General features: G+C 37.0%; 2 protein-coding genes across 5 annotated transcripts; one reads left to right on the top strand and one right to left on the bottom strand.

Moving 5' to 3' along the window:
* The first annotated feature begins 863 nt into the window (after positions 1 to 863).
* LOC105172665 (SKP1-like protein 21) lies at positions 864 to 8,088 on the top strand. Of its 4 annotated transcripts, none has more exons than XM_020694264.2 (11): positions 864 to 1,170; positions 2,453 to 2,644; positions 2,962 to 3,053; positions 3,216 to 3,437; positions 3,581 to 3,772; positions 3,882 to 3,992; positions 4,131 to 4,209; positions 4,902 to 5,023; positions 5,215 to 5,396; positions 6,937 to 7,070; positions 7,541 to 8,088. In XM_020694264.2, exons 3-10 carry the CDS (start codon positions 3,018 to 3,020, stop codon positions 7,064 to 7,066), a joined length of 1,074 nt encoding a protein of 357 aa, XP_020549923.1. In that variant the 5' UTR covers positions 864 to 1,170; positions 2,453 to 2,644; positions 2,962 to 3,017; the 3' UTR covers positions 7,067 to 7,070; positions 7,541 to 8,088. The 4 variants fall into 4 exon arrangements, with proteins under 4 accessions (XP_020549923.1, XP_020549924.1, XP_020549927.1 ...); XM_020694265.2 differs by having other exon boundaries at positions 2,453 to 2,647; positions 2,885 to 3,053; XM_011094224.3 differs by having other exon boundaries at positions 865 to 1,170; positions 2,453 to 2,647.
* Positions 8,089 to 8,298: 210 nt separating this feature from the next.
* SPPL4 (SIGNAL PEPTIDE PEPTIDASE-LIKE 4) lies at positions 8,299 to 14,854 on the bottom strand. The gene is made up of 14 exons (XM_011094176.3): positions 14,500 to 14,854; positions 12,917 to 13,075; positions 12,704 to 12,815; positions 12,210 to 12,329; positions 11,938 to 12,089; positions 11,660 to 11,842; positions 11,509 to 11,543; positions 10,074 to 10,236; positions 9,725 to 9,778; positions 9,504 to 9,596; positions 9,267 to 9,409; positions 8,897 to 8,967; positions 8,724 to 8,807; positions 8,299 to 8,619 (listed from the first exon to the last, which is right to left on the bottom strand). Exons 1-14 carry the CDS (start codon positions 14,641 to 14,643, stop codon positions 8,510 to 8,512), a joined length of 1,623 nt encoding a protein of 540 aa, XP_011092478.1. The 5' UTR covers positions 14,644 to 14,854; the 3' UTR covers positions 8,299 to 8,509.
* Between the last annotated feature and the right edge of the window lie 1,401 nt (positions 14,855 to 16,255).

Genomic DNA, 16,255 nt, shown 5'->3' with positions numbered 1-16,255 from the left:
AATCAGATTAAAAAATAATTCAATATTATGTTCATTCATTTTTAATGTGATGAAGTATATATTTGGAATGGTGATGAGTCCAGCAATATTTGGCATGTTTGGGCTTATGCAAACTCCATAAGGCCCATCCCAAAGTGGATAAGAGACATTTGATTTATGGCCCATTTTATATTATTACTGGGTAGGCCCAAAATGACTGCGCTTTTAATTTTAGTCCAATTCGTATTCAATATTCTCTTCCTGTTAAGGACAAAAGAAGAAAAAGGAAAAACTATACATATTTTTATCTTATTTAAATAAAAATTCAAGTACATATATCTCTTTATCATATAATATATAAGTATAAAAACGTGTCATTTTATACTCTAATTTTTTGATTTAATAAAACATGTGAAATTTGTAATTTACTTTTTTTCTTAAATAAATTGTATATTTGATAGATGCCGTGACGAAATCAAACTCAATTAAATACAAATATATAGAAAGCATAAAGTTTGGTTTTCAGATTAATTATAGAAAAAATAAAGTGAAGGAGTGGATGTATTTTAAGAAATTGGATATGCAAAATAGAATGATAGGCAGATAAAAATACAAAAGATGTAAGTGCATAGTCCTTAAATTCACCTAAAAGAGGGTACCAAACACACAAAGGAGTTCAACTAAAAGTGGCGTCATAATTTGGTATTATGACCAACATTTCACCTTACAAAACAAGAATAAGTTGCAAAGATTCTTATAAAATTTATAGATATTTATTGTTATTTAAAAAATTATAAAATTAAAAATAATCTTGAAAACAAAATGATAATAGAATAATTAATTTTGAATATTTGAAATTGTAATAAATATGAGAGGAGAAATGGGAATGAAGCAGTAGCACCCCAACCCATGGATATTGGATAGATACATCACAACTTGTATCTAACCATCCTCTGATTTTCCTACACTGAAATCATTAAGCGAGAAGAGGTTCTTTTTTTTTTTGTTTTTGTTTTTCAAGAACAGAAGAAAAAGATTATTCCCTTTTTATTGTACTCTCTCTCTCTCTCTCTCTCTGTCTCTCGCTCGCATATTTATCCATTCTCCGGTCTCGAGGACGACCGCCATTTCCATAATTCAAAGCTCCATTTACCAGAAACTGTTTGTTGTTTCTTTTATTTGAGTTTTCAGGTATGGTTTTTCCCTCTTATTTCTATTCACACGAAAAAGGGAAGCAAGTTTGCTGCTTGCTAACTTGGTTTCTTGGGTCTGAATTTGATGGAGGACAGGAGCGGGTCTCTTGTTTGTTGTGTGGTTGGATTTTGTTCTATGATTTTGGTTTGTTCTTGTTTTACTGTTAATTGGTGTCGTTTCCTGGTAATTTTTGTTGGGTTAGGGATAGGAATGGGATGACGTTTGAGCTGAGTCGGGGGATTAGGGCTTTTCTGGACCAGCATTTCATGATTCTTGATTGGTCAGAATGTTTTTTGGTTTTTTTCTTTTTCCGTGGGTTATGTTTGAATATACTCGTTGAGGAATGAGTATGATACGGTTCATTATCAGTAAGAGTTGAACCTCTACGCTTTTGGAAATTTTTATCCTTGTTTTTTTGGTTCGAAACTTTTAATGATTATGATGCTTGGCCATTGCAGTTGATCAAGGTTTAATCTTAATTCTTTTGTTAAGGTATGATCATCGTGCTGCATGAGGTTTCAGTATTCTTTGAAAGAGCCGTTGGATTGAACAGTTATTATTCTGACACATGATGGCAAATTTGGAAAAAAGAATTTTTTATTTAGATTTGGGGGGGGGGGGGGAGTAGAAATATGAACTGCAACTCACCTTGCATGTGGCAAAGTGTGCTTTATTTCATCTTGTGAGTGGACCTACAAAATTCTCCGGGTTAAGGTCAATCGAACATGCTCCTCAATTCTGAGTTTGCATGTCTGTACTATGGTTGTGGGTCATTTTGATTTAATGTCCTGTTTCCAAGCAGAAGATATTGTTCTGTAAATCCAACCAATGTGGAAGATCCCTTTCTATCTACAGTCATAACATCACTTCCTGCAAGTTCAGCTTTCCTTTTGCATATGCTGCCAGAGTTGGACACTTTGGCAGGCTTGGGATGTATAGGCATGAAAGGTTGTATGGTTCGGCAAAAGAGATGTTAGGAATTGTGGCAGCAACGCTGACTTTTGGTGTTGTGGGATGTGTCTCCGGAACTGGTTTGGCGGTGATTAGTTGTAAGATGAGTTGAAACTTTGAGGGTTTAGGGGTGTTTTAGTTAAGGCATTCCGTGCCTCTCTGTTTAAGGGGGTTTAGCTGATTTGTGTTTTTACGATGGACCTGTATTTTGTCAAGGTGGTTTTGATGGAAATGTTCCCCTCTTTTAGACAGCAGTGTCTATTATTATTTGGGACTAGGTGGTCTATTTGCATTGGATGGTTAATGGTGATGATGCGGTTTCCTGCAGGTTGTGACTTCCTGCGGAATGTATTTCTTGTAATAGAGCACCTGGAAGTTTTACTGCTGAATCTGATGAGGCAGGGGCTGGAGACTTGGGGTTATAGAAAGTGAACTAAGCCTCATTGAAAAAGTGTTACAAGTCATACTCCAGAACTGGTCAATTCGAGAAGAACATAGTAATCCGTGCTGTGGATTTCCAGTGGTAGTAGCTCTGAATCTTTCGCTTAGTACATTCTCTTATTTGAGATTTCTACTCCAATTAATCTTCACAGAGAGTGAATATCTTCTTCTACTTAAGAGAATCATAAATTAGTTTATAGATGAGTTTTATACGTTATAGCAATCCTGCATATGAGCTCAAGTTACACATATTATTCAGAGTGTCCTATAATACAATTGATTGAAGTTCCATGAGACCAGGTTTCTGAAATGAATGCAGGCATGATTGTTAATCATTACTTGGAGCTGAATTAAGGCCAATGTGTATATTCCTTATGCCGGCACTCGTTGTTGCAGGTAATTAGTTGTGAAGTTTCTTAGTTGGACAACCCCTTGTTGCAAAATTGTGTACAATGACGGAAGCTGATAGTGAAATTATAAAACCTGAGGTATGCTTTACATCGTTTATACTTATTTGGTAATGTAAGATCGCGCACCAACCCTTTACCTATTTCCTTTGGCATAAAATATTGAACGCTCATGATTTCAGTGTTGCAGTTTCTTTCTCTTTCAATTGCTGCTGATTTGAATTGTTTGCTGTGCATTGTTAGATGCTGAAGGCTTTTGTGTGGCTTCAAATGTCTGATGGTTCAATACAGCAAGTAGAGCAAGAGGTTGCCATGTATTGCCCATTTATATGTCAGGAAATACACTCAGGCATGGGATCTTCAAAGAATTATCCCATCTCTCTTCCTTCACGGGTCAATCCTCCCATGCTGAGCCTGATTCTTGACTATTGCAGATTTCATCAAGTACCCGGCCGTTCTAACAAGGTAACTACAGATTATTCAACTCTACATTGTTAACTCTCTTTTCTTCACCTGATCGTTTTATCAGTGGCGATGAGAGTCTTTTGTGCATTCGCACCAGACGATAGAGAAAAATAATTCTTAATTCTGTTCATACTTTGGCGCAGGAGAGGAAGTCCTTCGACGAGAAGTTTGTCCGAATGGATACTAAGAGGCTTTGTGAGTTGACATCTGCTGCTGACAGTCTGCAGCTGAAGCCACTTGTCGATCTCACTAGTCGAGCTCTTGCTCGGGTGATTGAAGGAAGGACACCTGAGGAAATACGAGAGATATTTCATCTGCCTGATGATCTTACAGAGGTGTTCTGTAATTGCAAGCAGTGTACATGCTTAATTTCCTTTTTTCCCTTGGGAACAATCCTATTATTCCGTCTCTTCTTTCTTATATTTTGTTAATCCGTTTATTCAGGAAGAGAAGTTGGAGCCCATAAAAAACACCATGGATGATCCAAGGATTCGGCTGTTGAATAGATTGTATGCTAGGAAAAGGAAAGAATTAAAAGAAAGAGAGAGATTAAAGGTAATCATGGCATTGCTTTTGTATTCTGATGTGATCTACCAGCTATATTTTTATGTTGGTTTACCCCAGCGACACTGATATTCATATGTCAATTAACTGCTCTTGAGACTGAAACAGTGGCTTTCATGTGTTTTTTAGAATGTTGAGGTTGAAGAGGAACATGCAGATGAGCGTTCAGTGGATGACCTCTTATCGTTTATTAATGGAGACAATGATGGTACTTGTTATTTAATCACTTTGACATTCGTTTCATTTTATTCCTTGTGCATTTTGGATTATAAGTTGATGCCACAAAGATTCTTAATGGGATAATGTTATAAAACTTCCTTTCCTTTTCAGTCTGGTAGCTATTTTAGATATTCTTTGTTTCTTTCTATTTTTGGGTCTAAAATTTACATATAAGAAAAAGAGAAATACATGTATACAATCATTTTAGCAGGAGTTGTGATGTGGCTTCTTTTCTTTCCTTGGTTTTTGAAGTTGTCTTCATTTTTCTCACATCTCCCTTAGGTTAATTTTATATAATGGGTTGGAGGAGTTCCAGTAGGAGTGGTTTCTTTGCTGTTGTCATCTTGCAGTAGCTGTATAAATTCTTACAGTTTGGACAAAATTATTTTAGTTGTGACTGAAGTTCTCTTTGCCTTGGAGTTGGAGCTCCACGTCCAATGTTTTCTCTATTTTCTTCTGTCTACTGCCATAATCAACCTTCCGGTAATAAATTGGGTAGAGTTTACTTTGTTTTGTCTATGGTCCTAGCAGTACTTAGCTTGACAATGTGATCTGCCTGTTGAAACAAATTTGGTGAAGTTGAATCCATGCATGCATTACCCCTCCATCTTCTTTCCTCCTCTCCTCCCTTATTCTATTATTTTGAGGTGGACCCTTTGATGTGTATGGTTTCATTTTCAGATTCTAAGGGTAGTAGAACTTCTAAAAATAAAAAGAAGAATCGTAAGAGGAAAGATCATCACAAAACTACACCTTCAAACAGCACGTCATCTTCAAGCAATGCTGTAGATATGAACAAGAAGGTAAGAATCATTCATTTTTGTGTAGTTGTCTACTTCTGGCCTTCATCTTAGTGTCAAGACTTTGTCAGAGATGCATTACTACTAATTAATTGCCTCAGTTTCTATTTCCCTGTGGAAGAGGACTTCAACTGCAGGCATATATGTTGATGCATGCATATGGGTGTTTTGCTTGACATCAGTCTATGCTGCAGGAATCAAATGAGCTTGATTCTGTGTGCAGTAAACCTTCATTACATGGCAAGCTTCTGACCGATGTTTGCCACGAAACAAAGTTGCTGGACACTGAAGATGCCGGATTAGCAGCTGAAGATGAGTTTGATGATTGTGATTTAGATGATGATATTGACCCTGCACTAAAAGAAAAAATTGATAGGTGAGTCGATGCTTTTCTCCTGGCCGGTTCTGGGCTTAGGATCTCAAAGAATTAAAAGAAAGAAAGAATGGTTGTTCGCTTATTTGGATGCTGCTTGTTCATTTAATTTATTTAGTTCTTCCCGCATATTACCATCAATGATGTTGTGTTATTAAGTTGTTAGATGCAAGTGATCATTTTGTTGGATATATTTAAATGTTCTATCCTGATTATTAGTCTCGAAGCAAGACGCATTTTTGGTTGATTATGTGTTTAACAGATTTGGAAGTGATTGGTCCCATCTTTCAAAACAATCAGGAAAAACATGTTATGTGAAGTTGACCCCTACCCTAGAATATAAAAAGGAACTTCTCCATTTATTTAATGAGTTACAGAGAGGAGAATGAAATAAAATTACCAAGTTTTTATGGTTCTCTTTCGGGGAAGTGTGTTGTAGCTACCTGTTATACTATGCAGTGATTGATGCAAGGATATTATATATAGCTCGAGATCTTCAATGTGTCTTCAGCTACGTACTTATTGATGGTTTACTTATATCATAATCATAGAAGTTGGAAGCTCATTTGAGAAACCAAGAAGCACTGTTGGTAAAGTAGCTAAAATACCTTTTACAACAATAAATGGGTATCGGAGTGTGCATGGATTCAATGTATAACTTTCCACTCTGACCAAATCTAATCATTTTACCCCCTGGAAAATTGGGAATCCACTAGAAAGTTTCGGTACATTTCCTTATAATGGGACAAGCTCATTGAATTTGGTACTACTTTTTCCAATATATTGTCAGGCACCCAACGCCTGAGTACCGGCTTTTAACTAGTGGGGGGAGTACTTGGAGGCCGGAAATGGTTAGAAAAGGAATAGCAGTGAGGGGAAACAAGGAAACTACCGAGGGAGAGAGATCTTTGACTTCAATATATATGGATCATTCTCGGCAAGGGGAAGGAATGGTTGTAACAAGCCCATCAAATTTGAGAATCTCAGAGTACCGGTTACAAAAGGTCTTGGCATTTATGAAATCCTTTTCCTCCTGTGGACAGATAGTGTGATCTTTACCCATAGGCCAGATTTATTTGGGAGCTCCAGACTTGTCACTGGACTTTGTGGTAGCAAGATGTTCCATTCCTTATATTTCTCTCTTTAAAAACACTTCTAATTGGATGAGTGTTTAAGACATCGTTATTCGGAGAAGGGAAATTACTGTTCTCGTCCTATACTTACACTGCGAGATACATGTATGTTTTTGCTTGCGGACTACCATTTGGATTTGGGGATTTCTTGATTCAGTCTGGAAGCATTTATAATGTACTTAGGTGTATCATACTAGCTTAAGTTCGTCAAAAGTTACGAAAGAGAAGCTTGAAATGCTTAAATTCGTTCTTGTTATGCTGCGTGATATCTTTTGGACCGTGTATTACAATGAAGAAAGTTAATAATGGAACAGAGAGCTTGCCAAGATTAGCACTAATATCCTTGGCATTCTTGTTGTATGGGTTATATCTTTTGTGTGACAATTGTCATCCTCCTATTTGATTGACAGGGAAGTGGAGGACTTTGCCAGAAGGTTGAATTCAGATTGGCCAGAGAGAATGCAAGAGATTCTTTCTTTGGGTCAAGAGAAAAGACCGCTACGGTTAACCATTAATGGAAATGGTTCCTTGAGGAGATAAACAAGTACGTCTATTCTTCTGTGTTTCTTGTCTTATTCTACCTTTATCCAAGTCTTGTATGATAAGATATGATGCTGTTTCCATATGGTATTTTCATATGCAGATGGATAATTTATCTGTTTCCTGGTAGCCCTGTTCTATGTGTTGACCTACATTTTAGAATGAACATGCATTTCTGCAGATGGTTAGAATCGTCATTGACTGATGTTGTGCATGGCTATGATATTTTGCATGCTGCCTCCAGAATATGTATATTCTTTCTTCAAAGATTTACTGAAACTCTTAGGACCTGTTTATGCATAGCTCTGCTTCTTTGTGGTTCATCGGATTTTCTGGTGTCTCATGATTAGCCTTATTTTGTTCTGGAAACGATCTTAATCAGAAGTCTTCATCATGGAGCATTGTTATTTGATTTGGGATGGATGATTGCTGATATTTTGCATAAACTTGTTTTACTTTGCTCGTCGTGTGCAGGCTTAGATCAGCACCAGAAATGATCCTCAGAATACACTTATTCAACTTCAAAATGGAGACCCACCAGAAAATTTTTTGGTCAATGTATCTGACCGGGACACCAACTTGGAACATACATCAATGTGGATTGAGACTCAATTTCATCGGCGAATTTTTGACGCTGTTAGAGACAGTTTTGCATTTGTGTTGACCTCTCGTGTTTACAGGAAACAATAAGGGAAAGAATGGTTTTAAGATGCCAACACCAGCCATTTTTTTCACTCTCTTTCTTCAACTTCCCTTCCCTTTCTTTTTCCTCCTCCTTTTTTCTCCTTTTCCTTTTGTCTGTTTGGAATTTTATCAGAGACAGACAGGACACTGAGAATTTCACCGCTAGAGGGACCCGATGTAGTCATAGACTGTTGTTTGCTTTTTGTAACAGAGTGTCAACTATGTGATTAGACACGGTATTGCTGCTGGTAAGTCACACCAGCCAAGTGAGTTGGAAGTACTGTAAATATCAGGGATCTGACGTGATTTAGTTATGGGCAGGATGTCATTTTTGTGGATTTTAAGGGTATTGAATGCTGACTGTAACTTTCCCAATTTAGTTTCAGACTCTGACAAAAACTGTATTTTATAACATATGTATGCATAGATTTAGGAATTGCCCATCCACATGTGAGTTTTACTATATTGGATTAAATTTTGAATATCACATTGGGCTTTGAACTCCGTAAGTAAAATTTTTAGGTAATATAGTATAATCAACAAGAACATTGCAACAGAAAACTGAAGTTAACAAATCTCAAGTGGCTCTTTCTCAAGTTACAAACCAGACAGACTGTATCAAGAAGTTAGAGACCAAGCTAGACATTCTGCAAAGCTACGTTCTCAGTGTGTATTTTCTTCTACTTTACATACGTAGTAATGTCCGAGGAAATTGTGCCCTACCCGTGTAAGAAATTAAAGTACATTAGAGTGGACCTGTCATTGGTCGTCCTGCTGGAGTTGGACATGAGGACAAGGTCGATCCGGCTCCCCTCGAGTCCACAGATGCTTTAGATCGCCTCTCTTCTTTCCCAACGTTATCAAGGTGCCTGAATGGAGACAAACATGAGATTTTGGGACTAAATAGTTTTGTAGTGATACCAAAAGTAGAATCAATGTATTCTTGTTTCTAAACCTCAAACCGTGGGTTTACCTAGTGTAAAGGGGACAATGTAGAGCAAAGCTGGCTGGCCATGTCCATCCATCAAGTTCAGAGCCACATACGTAATCAGAAGACCTGTGGCCCAAAAGACGCAAGTACTAATTGTCAGTCTTAGCATATGTGCAGTAATAGATACTACTACTACTAAGCCAGTTAAACCATACCTAAACCATAAGCAAGCATAGCCCATAGAAAATATCCCTCTTTTAGCCGTTTCTTGGACAGCCAATCGTACCTTCAATGATACAAGAAAATATCGGTATAGTTTGCTCCTGTTGTCAAGCAAGTGCTGAAGTATGTAGACATCCTACCACTTAACAGTGTGTTTATATACAAGCATGAAAACAAACTTGAAAGAGGCTATAGTAGGACACATAACGCCTTCAAAGCAAGGCAGCGGAAGGTAAAAGTAAGGAGAAGACTGTTGGCAGGATTACATAAGAGCAAGGAGACGTTAAATTTAGATTCAGTTAACAGTTAACTGATTTACAGAATGAAAAACTAGACTAGTTTTGGATAGCAGTCAACTCAAACCTTAGGGAAAATGCTACTAGAAGTCCTGGCAAGATGATATCGCCAAACCCAATGATGCTGTATCCACCCCAAGGATCAAACATCCGAGGGATTTTCAATAGCATCGGAATGCCATCTTCTCCACTTCCGTCACCACGAGCGACCTACAGGAGATAGGGACTAACATGTTTATAAGGCAGCATAAAGAAAAATCAACAACCCCTGTTACTCTGTTTCAAGATACAAACAAGTACTCACCACTATCATCACGCTCTTATGGAACCACCATTTGGAGACGAAGACCCAAAAAATATCGTACAAGAATGCACAACTTAGTAGCACTGTTCCCACCTGAGCGTCGAGGAAAATTTGAGATCATGTCAACATTTCTAGCATTTGTGGTTTTAAACCAAAATAAACCACAGGCGTTCCTAAAGCATTTTTGAGATTATGACACAGTTATAAGCCTCAAGAACAACCTTCAGATTGGGAACTCGTACAATCTGGAGAACAGTGATTATCAGTGCAATGCCCTGTTACAGATGAAAACCGAGTAAGGCTTCAACACATCCCTGAATATAAATCTATATCAGTATTGAATATGAGTCGAACTTATTCAATTAATTGCCATTGGCATTCAATTAAACATCGTACGGTAACTGTGATGCTACTGTTTGAGCAAATTAAAAGATATTAGAAGACAGCATTTACTCCATATCACTGATAATAGCACATGAAATTTATTTAATCCTGAACATCTTTACACGATTGCATATGGTAATTCACTTGAAAGAAAGAAGCTAGATGAAACAAGAAATTCATTCTTACAAGTATATCTTGACCGATCCAAGCAAAGTTGACACTGCGAAAAACTGCCCATAAAACAGCAAACGCTATGCAGAACGGAGAAACAAAGAGCGTCAGGTATGATACAGCTCCTACAAACGGCACCTTAATAAATGACTCTGCAGCGTGTTCGAACCATCTGAAACTATATTGAAAACTACAAGTTAACACTGTTGAGAGTCATGAATTGATTCTCCAAATAATTGTAAAATTACAAAAGAAACATAACAAAATTTTAGTGATTTTTGTGATATCTATATGATTTGATTTTGGAGATATTTCCTTATTTTTATGTTATACACATATGTAATTCACCTATATAAATAGGTAGAGGTTATATCATCCAACTAAGAGAGAATAATATGATTTAGCCCATTGGGCATTTGTCTCGTGGACGTACGTCATATGACCGAACCACGGAGATGTCGGTCTTCTGTTTCTCTCTTCACTTATCAAGAAATCTGACATGGTATCATAGCAGGTTAAAAAAAAAAAAGGCCTGTTGAAACCCTGGCGTACCGCCGTTGAAACCCTAACTGCTGCGCCAAAACTGCTTGTGCTATGCAGGCAACACTAGCTCCACCAAGCCTTTACTGTGGGTATTCTACACCTAAACTGTTTGTCTGTCGGTCTCATTCTCTAGCCGACCTTTCTACTTCTGATGGACTGAGTCCCTTTTGCGTTCTACACCTAATCTGTGTGTCTGTTTGTCTGTCTGTCTCTTTTGCGTGATCGACCTTACTTCTATAGGCCAAGTCCATGGTGTTTTGCACCTAAAACTGGCTGTCTGACATGATGTCTCTATTTATACTACTATGGATGTGTATGCATGGCATGGCGACGCTTTGACCTTCGTGACCTCCCATGGCGTCACACTAAAAGAAAAGTTTTGACTTCTCTTGTCCAAGTTAAACATTACAATCAAGATCTGCATGTCCAACTTGAGGGGAGTGTTGAGAATCATGAATTGATTCTCCAAAATAATTGTAAAATCACAATAAAATCTTAGTGATTGTTGTGATATCTGTATGATTTGATTTTGGAGATATTTCCTTATTTTTATGTTATACACATATGTAATTCACCTATATAAATAGGTAGAGGTTATATCATCAAATTAAGAGAGAAATAATATGATTTAGCCCTTTGGGCATTTGTCACGTGGACGTAGGTTATATGACCGAACCACGTAAATGTTGGTCTTTTGTTTCTCTCTTCACTTATCAAGAAATCTTAAAAATACTTTCGGCAAAATAACACAATCTACTTAGATAGGAAGGAAAAAAAGGTTAAGTGAGCTTTTTTCGTTTCCTGAGATAAGAATTGTCCGTCTCTCTAACTATCTGTCTATTTATTACTATCTAAAATAGAAATTATAGAAAGAAGAGGGGCATCGCGTCTTCAACAGAGTACATACCAAGATAAGAGAGCCACTAGACAAGTTTGCAAACCCTGTAAGCACAACAAGACAAAATAATCAGCACTGCATAAACTTAAAGATTTTATGCAACTTCTAATATTGACAGATATGCAGCAGAGAATTTGTATGGCAGGACCGATTATCATACCTCCACCCCGCCAATGCAAAACACAACCACTAGAATCTCAATGAACCAGTAAGACATCAACTTGTACAGCAGAACCAAGAAGCAGGATGCAATCACAACAAAGAAAATTGCGGAGGTAGTGTTGATATCCACAACACCGCTGGAAGAATAGTTATCCTTGCTGAGGTATTCATCAGAACCATCCTGAATGGATAAAATCATATGCATGTTATGAAACACGATTTTGCCTTTAATTTATCAAACAGCAATAGATTTCTTAGAGGATGAATATGTGTTACCTTCAAGAGCTTGTCCTGTTCTATAGCTGCTTCTCTGGCACTCCATGCAGACCAATAAGCTGCGCATAAAATGGTACCAACGGCCATCAGCCATAAGAACACTTCAGCCACATCAACCTGTGGGCGCCGGGGAGAGTACATCTGAATGGAAACTGAAGATAAGGACAATAGCGTGAATAACACAAGGACATAACTCCATAAACAGAAATCTGCGACAGTAAATATGCCTATTTCTTGTTATGATTTGAGCATGCAGGGCAGCCAAAGCTTACCATGTGAACTGTTCGTCATAAGTTGCTTCAAGCTTGCGCCAGCATCTTGTGGGAGCATGACAACAGGTATGTGAATATTGACATCAGTTTCATTTGCTTCACACACCATCTTGAAGAGTTCTGAAGAATTAGCCCATCATGGTGAACAGTGTCAAAATCAGCAGTGGCGAGAGAAACATTTGAAATTAAATATATTGATATTTTGTTGATGTCAAGATAAAAATGGTGTCTACAGTTGGGTCCTTTTGCAATTATTTTTAGCTGTATAATGGGTTCAAAATGCAAGAAAAGTGATTGCTTTTACAAAACCCTTGCATAAGAAACTGAAGAAAACTACATATCAGAACATAAGAATACAGCATATGCAACTTAATGATTCGTGTGCTTGGATAAAGTTTATAACACAACAACAGTACTAAACTATGCTCTAGAATGACTTGCCATGCAACCCAAGTATAAAGAACCACAAAGAAGAATAATGATTTAACAGAAACCTGTCTGGTTGTTTATGATAAGTAAAGCTGAAGCACCAGCAGCTTCAGCAACATTTCCTTTTGTTACGAAACTGCAATTGCCCCGTTGCACCAAGATAACCTCGCCTGTCAGCTACAGAACAGGAAAAAAGCTGAATACTGAGTAAAAATATAAATGACAACTAGACACATAATTATGATAGTATATGCAAAATCAGTATAGAAGAGACAAACCTTATTTCTTGGTTTACTGCAACAATCAGGCGGGTCGGCAAGAGCAACTTTAGTTTGGTTGGCACGCTTCTCTTTAGATTCCAAGGTAGGGCCAAATCGTGCACCAACACCCACAAACTCCATTATTTCTTTACCATCCACCCAAACAGGTACTTTAACCTTTAGAACAACAACAAATTATAGTGATCGCGTGTGAAGTTGAAAGATTTTGATTAAATCACATGACATGCATAAATCTACCAATCAGAGAAAAAGGGGCGGAGTTTTGAAGAGGGAATTCCAACACGGGATTGAACCTCCAATATTATCACTAGATGCCTAAGCACCAACTGATTACATGTCATGATATCAGTTGAATAGTTCATCCGTATTAATCACGCAGTTTAAAGCACATCTTCCTCCTGCTTGAAAAGTTAGTTAATACTTTTCCAGGATATGGCCTAAAGAAGAGACCTTCTTGAGGAATCATTATCCAGGTAAAGTTAAGGGATCAAGTAATAACAAAAACTGCAATTGGTGTAGATACTTTTTCCTTCATATGCAATGAACCAGCTCGATAAAAGTAGACTAAGAAGCAAATCTAAATGAGGAAATAATTAACTGAACTTGTGCTGTTTCAGAAGGAGGACTTCCTGTAAAAAGACAGTTCACCTCTCTCTCTCTCACACATGCACAAGGACACATCCTTTTACAGGAACTCCTATCCTCTATTACACCCACCGGTTACACAGATCAAAAGGGAAACCGACCTACAGGCAACTCAAAGCTGGCAGGCCTTACAACACAAGAAACTTCTTTTTCAGAGACTGAGATGCATAACAGCTCAGTCCAAATATCCTAGTCATCTTGAAAATTCATGCAAAGCTCTCGTCAAGGAAATACGAGATGCACAGAGGACATTATCAAAAACCAACCAAAATCCAAATGCCTTTTCCTTATTGAATTCCCAATCCACCAAAAGAGGAAACTGATTTAAATTTCATTTCCTATTCTAAACTAATTCCAAATCCGGACAAGCATGAAATTCAAGACGCCATTAATAATCCAATCACAATATGAGATAACTCACGAAAGGGACAAAATTAGACAAGAACCAAGACTCCGATGGAAGCAGAAAACAAGAAAACCAAGCATAAAAGTATCAACTTTCCTCCAGCTATAGTGCCACTTAACAGATCATACAGAAAAGCCCAAAAGTCAAAATTCATGATTACTGCAAAACTAATACTTAAAAGCACCTCCTAATACATCATCAGAGACCTAAAAGGTAATGAAAGATACAGAAAACAAGGAACACAAATGCCACCAGGTAACAAAACCCTCCCCAAATACAACCTTGCAAAATAAACAAACAACAGAAGCAAAATAAACACTGTTGCTTTATTAGCGCCAAATCAAGACTTAACAGTCAACCGCCAAAGAAAGTGTTCAAAAATAGAAAAACCCAAAATGACTATCTTCACATAAAGGGGGAAATACACACAGAGAAAGGGGGGAAAACACACATAAATGCCCAATATTCAACATAAAAATCTGGGAAAAGGATTATAAACAGAAAAAAAAAAAAAAAAAGTGATTTTTACCAGCACAAAATTATTGTCACAACCAGGCCTCTTCGGAGCAATATCATCTTGGTGAACTATATCACCTGCAAACACCACAGAGCTGCACAACAACACAGCAACTGCACAGGAAAAACAGTAAAGAGCTCTGTTCTTCAACTCCATCAACTCAAAAAAAAAAAAGAAAAAGAAAAAGTAAAAGTCTGGGACTTTGTCTGCTTGAAGATCAAAGCAAAGGGTCAAATGGTTTTTGTTTTTCTTGAATGAATGAATGAATATTATTTTTGAGATGGGAACTGGGTGACCAAAAGCAGAGGAATTGAGATATGTACGAAAGATGTAAGAAAGAGGGAGGAGGAAAATTCCTAGGGACTGTTTGGCTTTTCTTTTTCCTTTTTTTTCACTTTTTCAACGTTGTCCAACAACACCACCGTGTTTTTACTGTTGAACTGGTTTTCAACCTTACCGCTCTATTAGCCTTCCGCCCTCTCGGAAGCGGCGCGTGCATCAAACCACAACAAGAGGGGTTTTGTCCAAATATTCCATTGAAGTCTATTTTTGAGTACATTCCAAAATAACATTGTCATTATATATACAAGACAAACTAACGATAACATTTTCCCAAAAAGTTTTTATTTTTTTATAAATATACTGACTAGCAATTAATTATTAAATTCGTTTTTTCTAATATTTTAACTTTATATATAAAACCATTTAATTACAAATACATAATACAAATTTTTATTTGTAATTTTGGGTCAATTCTAATTTTAAATTATATTTTCTTGAGTATTGATGAATTTTATTTTATTTTTTAAACTGAGTCTTTTGGAATTATTTCTCCAAATTATTGTGCCAATCCAAATGTAACCCTAGGATTTTCACAACCTTGCCCCAATACCTCATAAATCCTAATATGTATAGACCCACTATGATTATCTAATTATTTTGCGTACGTAATCGTGTTGAATTGTAAACACTCATAAATAGTTGTTTTCAATGCTTCAGGGCGACAAATTCTGTTATCTTAGCATCCTTCCGATCTTTAATATTTTTCTTAACATAACGTATCCAAATTTAACATCAAAGTGTTATCGTCGGGGATCTTTTTAGTGTGATTTTAACGATGATTTATTTGTTGAATATCTTATCTTAAAAAAATCATAATAATAAATAAATTGTCTATTTTTTTATTTTACATTTTGAATGGGATTGTGTTGTTGGATTTATTTCTTAAATAATAATTATTATTCATTTTTTTTATTTTTATTCTCTTTTGAGAAACATAGACTATTAATAGTAATAGTGCAAGCAATTATCAAAATATTTTATTTGGTAAAAAACTGCGACCAATGGGACAACGACATGATTTTCATTATCCAAACTATAAAGAAGAGAGAGCTCCGGCGGCTCCCAAACGCGCCGCCTGTAGTGGGGGGAAAAGGCCAAGCGCGTGGCCCGGCAACACAGCGTACCGACAACCGGTTGGGCCAGTAATTTATTTCCGTATTTTGGCCGTACTGATAAGACGGCGCATTAAACTATTTCGATTTACGTGCTCAGATTCAGGTACCGCTAGGAGTTCTCATCCAATGCGGGAACTTCATCTGCGCCAAGCATGTACCTTCGATATGATTGGTCCGTGATTCAATAAAGTCAACTGTCCTTTTTTCTGCTTGCTCCAATCCAGTTCTATTTATTTCTCATTTTATTTCCTTTTCTTTTTGTGGATGATTTTACCGTCAAATAGATTAAATTGCTTGAATTGACAATGGGC

This window comes from Sesamum indicum, linkage group LG1, assembly GCF_026168435.1.
Source record: "Sesamum indicum cultivar Baizhima isolate 11 linkage group LG1, ASM2616843v1, whole genome shotgun sequence".
NCBI lineage: Eukaryota > Viridiplantae > Streptophyta > Magnoliopsida > Lamiales > Pedaliaceae > Sesamum > Sesamum indicum.
Note: the sequence above shows the minus strand (reverse complement) of the source record. Positions and strands in the feature narration are given on the sequence as shown.

Excerpts from the sequence above, each read along its gene's own strand:
- LOC105172665 (XM_020694268.2), top strand. The coding sequence starts at position 3,018 with ATGACGGAAGCTGATAGTGAAATTATAAAACCTGAG. Across the intron at positions 3,438-3,580 it reads TACCCGGCCGTTCTAACAAG|GAGAGGAAGTCCTTCGACGA; the intron begins GTAACTACAGAT and ends ACTTTGGCGCAG. Across the intron at positions 3,993-4,130 it reads AAGAAAGAGAGAGATTAAAG|AATGTTGAGGTTGAAGAGGA; the intron begins GTAATCATGGCA and ends TGTGTTTTTTAG.
- SPPL4 (XM_011094176.3), bottom strand. The coding sequence starts at position 14,643 with ATGGAGTTGAAGAACAGAGCTCTTTACTGTTTTTCCTGTGCAGTTGCT. Across the intron at positions 11,843-11,937 it reads AACAGGACAAGCTCTTGAAG|GATGGTTCTGATGAATACCT; the intron begins GTAACACATATT and ends TTATCCATTCAG. Across the intron at positions 8,808-8,896 it reads TATGCTTGCTTATGGTTTAG|GTCTTCTGATTACGTATGTG; the intron begins GTATGGTTTAAC and ends TTTGGGCCACAG.